Genomic DNA, 11446 nt, shown 5'->3' with positions numbered 1-11446 from the left:
CAATTATTTAATTATCCCGCGTCATTTATATACGCAAACTTTGACTAATTGAATGCCAATTAGTGGACCAGACCTGCTTGTGAAAATATATGTATCAGTAGGTCCACAATCACATGCAAATATATGTTTGACGATTCACGAGGATTGTAATAAAGTGATACATAATTTATTATTTTATTTTTAATTAAAGATTTCAGATAAAATAGATGTACAGGGTGAGTAATTTATCGAACAAAATATTATATAAATAAAATAATATATTAAGTGATTAAGTAAAGTTTTTTGAATATCTTTGACATAATTATTTATTATAGCCAGTGTTTCTAATGTTCTACATGGATTTTAAATACCTTGAATGAGTTAGTGCATGTGTATTTAGTTTCACTAGCAATAATTTTTTCCTTTGTAAAAAAAAATTTTATTGCGTAATTTTTGAACACTTTTCGTGAAAGTCTTGGCTCTCCAATTGATTTTTTTGTGAAATTTCTACGTTTCAGTTCTCTTGAGTCAAGTAGTCATCTTTGTTATTAAATTTTTTAGCACAAATTTAAATTTAATCAAATTTAATTATAAATAATAAACGCATCGAGTGGGAGTATATTCAGAATTTGTGAAAACATATGTTAAGCAGATGTACGATATACATGCCAGATTGCCAGTTGCCACAGTCAACTGTTTACCCATCACGTCCATGTCATTGATGTCAAAATCGAAAAAAGAGGAAAATTATGAATATATAGTATATCAATGTATATTATATTCGTTTCAATTTTTTGTTACTATATTTTAATTAGACGTATTAAAATATTATTTAATTTTGCAACTTAATATAGACTATAGTATATAAAAGGTTGAATTATCAAATTAAGAAAGAGATGTTTTGTTTTATATGAATTAACAAAAAAGTATAACAACAAAAGCAATATACAATATATCTAATATAATTTTATAAATAATAACAAAATTAAATTGTTAATTAGTAAAAATTGAACAAATAAAGTTATGACTTGCATTTTAGCATATTCTAACTTAAATAAACTTATTTATGGGCAATAAACCATCAGCTCATTTATTGAAATTAATTTATTTTAATTCTTTCCGATCAATTCAGTCTGTTTATTTGACACTTCGAAGTACATGATCATTTGTAAAGGCAATAGAGTATCCAACATCTACCATGTGTCTAAATTTGCTTTATGGAGAAGTACTTTTTTGGACAAATCATGAACTTGTGATGCTTAGTATTTCTAAAGTTTCTATCTCGATTTAAATTTATGTGGCCAATGAGGTAGAGACAACTCAATACCATTATAGGTATAAAGTTAAATTTTGATAATAAGCTTTTGTATTGATATAATTATTTGAACTATCACTCAAGACCGATTTGATTAGTATTTTAAAATATCTAACATTAACATATCTCTAAATTTGTCGTATGGAATAGTACTTCTTCAGACAAATGATGAATTTGTGATGCTCAATGTTTCTGGAGTTTTTATCTCGATTAAAATTTATGTGACTAAAAGGCTGGGACAACTCAATACCATCATAAGTTTAAAATTAAATTTTAAAAGTATAAGTCATTATTAATTTGATTATCATTTCAGAATATTAAACATCTATCATGTCTTTGAATTTATTTTAGAGAGTAATACTTCTTTGGACAAACCATAAAGATGTGATATCGAGTATTTTCAAAATTAAATTGTTATTTCAATCGAAACTTATGTAACTAGGGAAAATTCTATATCATATTAAAGTCTAAAGTTAAATTTAATAAGAAGTCTTATGACTTCTTTGACTATGAAATCTTTCTTTTTAAAAATTAAAAAAATTATTTTATTTTAAAATTAGCGTTTGATTGTATTTTAATTTGAAAAATATCATTCTTTTACTATATCTTTACTTTTAAAATTCTAATACTAATTTATTTGTTTTTTCCAAAATCTAATTCTAAATTTTTATGTTCCATAAATAACCATATTTAAATCATATTTCATGAATTACACTTAAACAATCAAATATTAATCACAAAACTATTACCAAATATAAAATATTTAATATTTAGTGAACTACACGTTATAAGTAATAAAATTTTAGCCGAATAAAAATATCTCAAAATAAGCATTATTTTAGAATTCAAGACAAAAAATAGTATGTATCTTTTTTCAACTATTACCTTATATTTCATCATCTTAATAGTCTAAATATTTAATATTTAGTGAACGACACGTTATATCCATCTTAATTTTTACTTATTTTAAAAATTAATTTAACGTCATTTTAATATATTTTTTTCATATTTTCTCCTAATTAATTATGCCACCTGTCCCCTGAAAAATCAAAAGCTGAATGAACATACTTTCTCCAACATCTCCATCGCTGCCTATTAATTCAAAACAAGTGTAATAAATGTAGTACATCAAAAATTGTCGTAAATAACGTGACATCAAAAATAAATTATATAGTCAATTTTTTTAATGTTGAAAACGTGATATGGACGTAATATATATGTGTGTTTCTTGAGTTAATTAGATTTGTTTTGCAAATTTTATTCGGTTATTTTTTTTATTCGTCATATCGTACGAACTTAAATTTAGTCAATAACTATCCAAGAGACCATCAAACACAATCTTTGATAATTTCATCATCTATGATTGAGTTGTGAAAACTTTTGAATACGTAGCGTAACTGAAGACATATTCTTTTTGTTTACTTTTAATATATTAAGAAAATATAATCATTAAATTCCTATTTTACCATCAGGGCAAATTACTTAATCCTCAAATTATTTCTCAAGATCTACGTTTATACATTAATTAATATATATTACGATAAAATATTTTTATCAATTATTATTTTTTATAAAACGTACAAAATTTAAATAAGATAAAAGGAAATGAGTGAATCATATTTGTCACATAGTCATTGGTCTCCATTAAACAAGACTCCTAAAAATCATATAAATTGTGGGATGTTCGTTCTTCCATACAACGTTTTCAAAGAATCTATAGTGTGGATAATTGACTGACGATATTTGAAATTAAAATTTTATTAGGTGTTTTTGAAATATCGTAAAATTATTTTCTTAAAAGATATTTTTTTAAAAAAATATTTTTCAAAATTACAACCGACCATAAACATGAAGAAATTGGAAATTAAAAAAATCATAATAAACACAGCTTAAGGGATAAGAATTTAGTCTGTGTTTGATTTTGTAACTTTTTACGAGCTTGTTTTTATATATCCTTTTTATCAAAGATTTTAACATTTTATTTTATTTTATTTTTTACGCATTAAAATAATTATTTTACGCTAGAAACTTTGGCAACATTGACCTTGCATTTTCATTTGTATTGATTGTTTGAGTCAATTATCTATGGAAAAAAAATCTTTGTTCCTTTTCTATTTTTGAGTACAAAGGTGAGATTAATTTTAACTTTACGGATTTGAAGTTTAGAAAAATGACTTCAAATATTAATCATACAATTCTGAATTTAATAAATACTTATTTGAGTCAATTATCTATAGAGAAAGTATTTTTAGTTCTTTTTTAGTACAAATTACTTTCTCTGTCCAATATTGTTTTGAGATGTTCAACAATATTTGTTCACTTTATGAAATTAATAGATAATTTTATATACTAATTCCTAATTTATCCTTATCATCTATTATAGTCATTTCCCTATTACAATTTTCAAGATAATGTATTTACTTATATTCAAAGGGTGATTAAATAACTCTTTTATTTATAATTTTTTAAGAAGTATGTAAAGTCAACAGTAGACAACTATTGTTTGGCACAAAAAATATATAATATCAAGTAGAAGTGAGATTAACTTTTAACTTTAGGGATTTTGAAGTTTAGAAAAATGACTTCAAATATTAAATACTCAAATTTTAAATTTAATATATTTATATATATTATGCAAGTATTTTATTTGTGTAAAAACTACTACATTTATTTAGTCATCGAATTTGCCATTGGAGTTCTACGTCTATTTCTTCTATCAGGTCATCCAAAAATAAATAAATAAATAAATTGCCTTTTTATAATAAATACTAGAAAGGGGAATTCCGTGCTTTGCACAGCCCAATCATCATTATTTGAAATTCATAATGTTTATTGAGGAACTTTTATATATAGTCACTCAAAAGTAGCCTAATTATTCTCCATAGCTATAGTTTGATAACTAAAATTCGTAGCTACATGTTATAGGGAGGAGAGAGGCAAGTGAGACTGAGAGATAAAGGAGGGAGGCCAGTGAGAGGGCAAAGAGTGTGAGCGAGGTGAATTCTATATGTATATCGGTTAGATAATTGTATATTATACATATGTATTTGTATATATGGCAAGCTAGATCGGGAGAGGAGGAGAGAGATGATCGAGATTGGGAGAGGGAGGGGAGAGATGATCGAGATTGGGAGAGGGAGGAGAGAAGCAGTCGAGATTGGGAGAGGGAGGAGAGAGGCGATCGAGATTCGGAGAGGGAGGAGAGAGGCGAGCGATATTGGGAGAGGGAGGATGGGCAGAGAGTGGGAGAGAGTGAATTGTATATGTGTATTGGTTAAATAATTATATATTGTGCATTTGTATATATGGCAAGCGAGATTGGGAGAAGGAGAAGTGAGGCGAGCGAGATTGGGAGAGGGAGGAGAGAGGCGATTGATATTGAGAGAGGGAGTAGAGAGGCGAGCGAGAGAGGACAAGAGTGGGAGAGAGCCAAATTGTATATGTATATCGATCAAATAGTTTATATTACACATATTAAATGAATTCCATATTTTTTAAAGAAGTGGCCGTATGCAATTTTTTTTTAATAAAGATCACAAGGGGAATAAGCTGACAGCACACGCAGACGTGTTGACGGTCTGCTACCTGCTATTCCCCTTTCTTATATAGTAAATATAACATGATAATATAAAAATTTCTTGCACTAATATATATAACTTAAATAAAACTCTTTTATTCGTAGTTCAAGTCTCTTTATGCTCATCTCTTTTCTTTTTCAATTAGGGTAGAGAGAAAGAATTACAACACGACAAATTGACCTTCAATAAAATTAAAAAAAATTAATCAATTGAGCTATCAAAAATTGTTAATTGTCATTTCAAACTTGTATTAAATTTCGAAGTAACCACGAGTTCTCCACAATTGACTCATTAGTTCTAATTCCTGCAAGTTGGTCGGTCAATAAATTGAAGACTTACTACTTTCTATATTCTTCCTTTCCTTTTTGAGTCCAAAAGGTGATGACTTATGACTTTTTATGCATAACGTGTTTGAACCACAAAAAATGAATAAAGTTTTTTAGTAGTAAACAAAAGTCATGGAACTAATTAGAAAATAAAACCTCATAACAATTTTATTTCGTTTGTTTTTTTACAACACTAATTTACTTGTGAAACTAAGTATAGTCATGGTCACACTATTTATTTTAACACAAGAGCCCCACAAGGCTTCATTTTCAGATAATTATGTTTCACACTTTTAGTTTTATATTATATATATATATATATAGTTACGTTGTCATCAGGTTGAATATACTAATAGTTTTCACATTTATAAAATGTTAATGTTCCTTTCACACACATAAGATATTATTTGTTATTCTTTTCAAAAAAAAAAAATGATAATAGGTGAGAACGGATTGAGTGAATTGACAGGAGCAAAAGCAATAATTCATTGTTAAATTCTACATAGTGGTGAATATGATGTATGGGCCAGAGTACTTGTTAGTTCAAAGAAAGTGAAATGTTAGATAAAGGTCGCGGAGATGAGAATATTAGATGAGTGTATGGGCTATTAAGACTATTTAAAATTGCATTAAAATTGATAATCGTAATTAAAGAAATGTTATTGATTTATTGGTAATGAGTTATTGGTTTATTAGTAATAAATTATTGGTTTAATGATATAGATTATTCATTTATGGAAAAATTATATGAAATAGCAAATAATTAATTCAAATTAAATGTTATACTCATAGTTTATTTTAATTGTAATTCGCAGCAAATATCTCCTTTTTGATATCTGATTCGGTATACAAATTACAATTAACCATTTTCTGTACACAATTAGCCACTTTATACGTTTCGGTATAAAATGAATAAAATGTGTTTGTGTTTGTGTAAAACGAGAGAAAAGTGTGTATATAAATATAAATACATATATTATTTTTCGTCCTATACACTTATAATTATATAATTAAATACAGATCTTATTATATAAAATACGTATATATGAATTTATACAAAACTGAATAATTTGTATAAAATTGAATATTTGTAGAGAATTATACAAATAAAAAGCTCCACAGCAAACATAAAATTTATTATGGAGCGCAATTATGCAAACTATAGCTATAACAGACAAATATGATTTTTATGTTTGCTAATTGTAAATATTGCTTTTTATTTATTGGGTTTGAGTTTTTTTTATTAATAGGTCATTAATAACGCGATTGTACATTAGTAAGTTGTAATTATACTCTGATATATAAAGTTATTTATCTAGGGTTTAATTTCATACTTTTACTTCTCACGATAATTACTATTTATTAGTTGTATCTATAACGTGATCTCAATATCTACTTTTGAGCAAGATGATTAACCAACTCATGTGCATGGATTAGTTGGTTTGTCACTTTATTTCTAAGTGATTTTCATCAAAGAAAAATTTTGTGTGAAAGCTTAACGAATAAACCGAAATAAAATAATAAATATCTTACTAGTTCACAAATAATAAATGATAAACTTTAAAACTGAATTGAGTCGACTAATATGCAGTCCTAATCTAGGCATAAATAGAGAAAATGATAATTAGGAGTGAAGTTATATTGCAGAAGGTGGGAGTGATATAAGTAACAGACAAGATAAGATAATCAAGATTGAAATAGTTCGAGCATGTGAAAAGTAGGTGCAAAGATGTGCCAGAAAAGAGATGCACGCGGGAGTTTGGGCGCAGTAACAAATTAAGATAAGGTATGGATACGTCTTATTTTTCCAAACCCTACTTATAAAATTACACTACATATATAGTTGGTGTGATAATCTCGGTTAACCACTTGCACTTTTAATTTGGTTTTCGAATTGATAGATAGAGTATAAGAAAAGATTATGAGAAAAGGTCACTTACCAATCAACTCTATCTAAAAACTTAATTAAAATGAAAAAGAAATTTTCGTTAATTTAAATTAGGACAAATTACAGAAATCACATACTTTTAAGGCAAAAAAAAACATATATTTATTTGGCAAATATGTAAAAACTAGAGTCCATAATCAAATGAATATTAATCTAGCATCCATTGTCTTTTTATAAGGGTATAGAAAGCTAGCCCATTGGTGAATTGGGCTACCTTTAATAAAGCCTGTTTAAGAAAGCCTAAATTTATATTGGATTCTGAGCCCAAATATAAGCGACTTTGAAGGCCCATCCTTTTATAAAGCCCGTTTACAACTTCAAAGCATAATCTATGTCGAATTCAGATTCAATGTGTTTTTTGGCCATAGAATTTGGGACCTAATTTGAAATTTTGATTATATTATTTCTAGAAAAAAAGCACAAAGTCACCATTAAAATTTTCACGTATTTTCAAAAACACTTTCTATTACTCCATAAAAGTATTAAACAATTTTGTAAATATATCATTTCAACTCATTTTGTCACCAGGTAAGGATGATGCTCGCATTTTATTTCAATTAATTTAATTTAAATATTAAATTCACCCGATTTGATTTATTTCCAAAAGAAAAAAACTTGTTTTTTTCTTCTATAATTCATTTCTTAGTTTGTCTCCTAGATTTCTTCATCACAATTTTGGTGGAAGATCATTTGCTTTATTTTGATGAGCGATAACAATTTATATTTTAGGACTTGATCTATTTTTTTTATGTCTCCTTAGAAGTTTTAATTTTTTTTAATAATTCAAACTTACAATCTTAAAAAATTGAATCAAATCAAGGGTATCTACAATATGCGCGAACCCTATTATAGAATTTGCTTCCATTAAGAATGATGATGTATCTAAATGAAGTACATCGTTCCTTCCATTTCGCCATTTTACCATTTCTCTTGTGTGTGTTTTGGGAAATATAATGTATTTAAATGAAGTAAATAATATAAAGAAAATAGCTAAAACATGGCGCTCTTGTGTTGCTTTTTGGCAACAAAAAATTACTTCAACGTACGTTATTTGCGTGCTCACAAATCAGGTGAGAAAATAGTCAAAATGGTATAATTGGAAAGATATTTAATATTTTTGTGGAATAATAGAACACGCGTAAAATTATTTTTTAAAATTCGAAATAATTTCAATGATAACCTGATATCTTTTCTCTTTTTTTCTATTCCATCCTCTGGTATAATTAATAGTGTTCTCATTTACTCTTTCTTGTAACTCAAGTTCTTAACTTATCGATCAGCTGTGCAGGTGCTCTATCACTTGATAAGTTTTGAAGTTTTGATTTCAAAATAAGCATTTGTTCATGAAATTTGCAAGAAAAAAAATAATATCAATTTCAATTTCAAATATATAATTTTCCTAAAATTAGGAATCAAACTCCAAGGTACAAGTACCTCCTAAACTTTTTTTTTTAATTTTGTGTACCTTTTTGACTTACGTGACATCTAAATATCTCCCACATATCTCAATTACGTGAAATCACGGCGTATATCACGTAAAAGAAAAGATGAACAAAATTTCAAAAAAAATAAATTCAGAAGATAATATAATTTTACTTTAATTAAATTGTATTTCTGAAATTTCCATTATAATTTTGGATATATTTGTGCCTTAACCGTTATTATTAACTTGACTCCAATAATAAAGTCCGAAACTACCTAACTTGTGACTTGAAAAGTGTTCATATAGGCATCAAAACAAAAGTTAGCATATTTTCCACACCTTTTCTTACTCCTCTTATGTCGAACCCACAACCTTAAACTGCCATATTAAACAAACATAACCAAAAAAAAAAATTCTCTGCAAAATCCTCTGTAAGTAAACCATGAAGAAAAAATTCTGTCTTTGTTATTGTCCTTCTGTTGTTGAAACAGAGGATTCTAATGATCTTCTTCTTTCAACAAACAACAATAATACTCTTTCTTCGTCTATGAAAATCTTCGAGAATAATTCAGACGAAAAAATAACAAATCCATCGTTTAATAATAAAAGTATCCACAAACTTCCTAGCCGGAAATTTTTTTCATACAAGAATTTTCCTCGACTTTGTAAAGCCATATTGTTTCAAGATTCTCTGGTTAGTCTTTTTTTTGAACTTTACTGTCTCATTTTATACGAGGTATTACTGTTACGAGAGTTTAATAACTCTTTTTTTACTATAATTTTTCTTTAGTTTTGAGTGTTTTTTTTATTGTGTTGGGTTGTAGTAATTTTCTTTTAGTTTTTCAAAATTAGAGTTAATTTCTCAGATAACCGCTCAATTTACAGAAAAAGTTACTATCTTTTGAATTTATGATTTTGTGAGATAGTAACTATTGATATTAATTGTTTGAACTTTTGAAAAATCAAATTTGTTGTATTTTGAATCTCGTTCTCTGAATTCTTTTAGAAAAATTGGGAGACAGAGGGAGTATATAATACTCATAATATATAGTACTTTTGTTAATCCCTAATCAATTTTAGTCGATAACACTATATAAAAAAGCAATAATAATCTTTAGCGGTTATTAATTAACTGATATTGTATTTAATAATAATAAAGTAATACCAATTTAGTACTTTTACTACATAGTATGTGTTTTATTGTCGTTAAAAGTTAATTTTGTTAATAATATTTAAAAAGCCAACAGATTTACTCACTTGTTATACTTTCTGATATATGACATTTTATTTTCTTGCTATATTTGATGTACAGAGAAATATTCAGCAACTTGAGATTGAATTGAAAAATAAAGTGAATTGGAATAAAGATGAAAATTGCTACAAGAAATTGGATAATCATGAATCAAGAAAACCAGAAATGGAAGTTGAAGAAGTTAATAAAATCTCACAAGAAAAAGACAGTTCAATTTCACATGAATCTCAAAAGTTGTCATCATCAAATTGGACAAATCCAAAAACTTGTAGTACTACTTCAACATCATCATGTGACAAGAAGAAAAAGGACTATTGTTCCTTGTTGTATTTAATTGTCATTGCTCTATTCATGACTATTTTTCTAGGTAAATATTGGGCCATAGTGTTAACATTATCATGGCTCTATTCTATCCCTTATTATTATCGGACTCGATAACAATAACATATTCAGTGAAGGGTCTGAAGCCTTGTTATCAGAATCGATTAATCGAAAGTGAGATTATAGCATTAGGCATTTTGAATTTTTTAGATTATAATATATATTTTCTTTTTTAAGATATAAAATTTCATAATTTGTGAAAACTATACCGCTATCTTATAGATACTTCAAAAGCCATCTGACATGTTTTATTTTGTCCATAGTAATGCCAAATTTTTTTTAAAAAAATTAGGACAAGAGAGTACGGAACTATGAGGATAATTCAAAACTTGATTCTTTATGTTATGAATATGCCAACATTTAGCTATTCGAGTATTTTGTCTATCTTGATTTCACCCATCTCAATATTTTAAGTACTTGGTGAAATTTGTCTTAATTGATTAAGAATTACTATTCAAATAACTTTTCGTCCGTATAGATTGGAACAACTTTAAAATTTATAGATCTAGCAAGTTCTTGAATATATGTTTGATATTTTGTGATGGGTGCACGGTTAGTTTTATCTTAATTTTTGTTAATTTTTCAAGATAGATATGCATATATACACATGATTTTTTTCGAAACATATTCTCTTTTTTCGTATATTTTTACTTGTACATTTATTCATAATAAACTTTGCACACATGCACACATCACATCTTTAAAAAAAATGAATTACATATTCTACCATGATATTCATATTGATTAATGTATAATTTTAAATGGACTCAATAAATGACTTGAAACGAATAATAAATATTAAGAATAAAACCAGAAGAAGAAAAATCGATATCACCAAATTTGATATGATGGAGATTTGGACTAATTAACAACAATTACGGGAAAATATATAATAAAAATTAGAATGATCATAATTATTAAAAAGTGTATTAAAGATTAAAATAGTCTAATCACGTATGTTTGAAGACCATTACTTTAATAGAAAAAATATATTAATAAAAAGTGTTAAAAAAATTATGAGCAGTACGGATTCAGAATTGTTATTAAGGGGTGTCAATAATTATAGTAAAAAATATAATTATGAAGATAATATTACTATAACCCATGACTTTAAGGAATTCTCACAACACTTTAATCACCAAACTAGATATTTAACTTGGGTCAAGAGGTGTCAATCCTTACATATGTATTTACTAAATTAAAATTTAATATATAGACACAATGTAATTTTTTGACAAGAGATG

The 11446-nt window shown here is 26.6% G+C and overlaps 1 protein-coding gene across 1 annotated transcript; it reads left to right on the top strand.

The window, feature by feature from the left end:
- Positions 1-8877: 8877 nt before the first annotated feature.
- On the top strand, positions 8878-10344 carry LOC107025560. The gene is made up of 2 exons (XM_015226341.2): positions 8878-9263; positions 9882-10344. Exons 1-2 carry the CDS (start codon positions 9012-9014, stop codon positions 10257-10259), a joined length of 630 nt encoding a protein of 209 aa, XP_015081827.1. The 5' UTR covers positions 8878-9011; the 3' UTR covers positions 10260-10344.
- Positions 10345-11446: the final 1102 nt, after the last annotated feature.

The sequence above is a fragment of the Solanum pennellii genome, chromosome 7, assembly GCF_001406875.1.
Source record: "Solanum pennellii chromosome 7, SPENNV200".
NCBI lineage: Eukaryota > Viridiplantae > Streptophyta > Magnoliopsida > Solanales > Solanaceae > Solanum > Solanum pennellii.
This window is presented reverse-complemented; position numbering and strand designations above follow the sequence as displayed.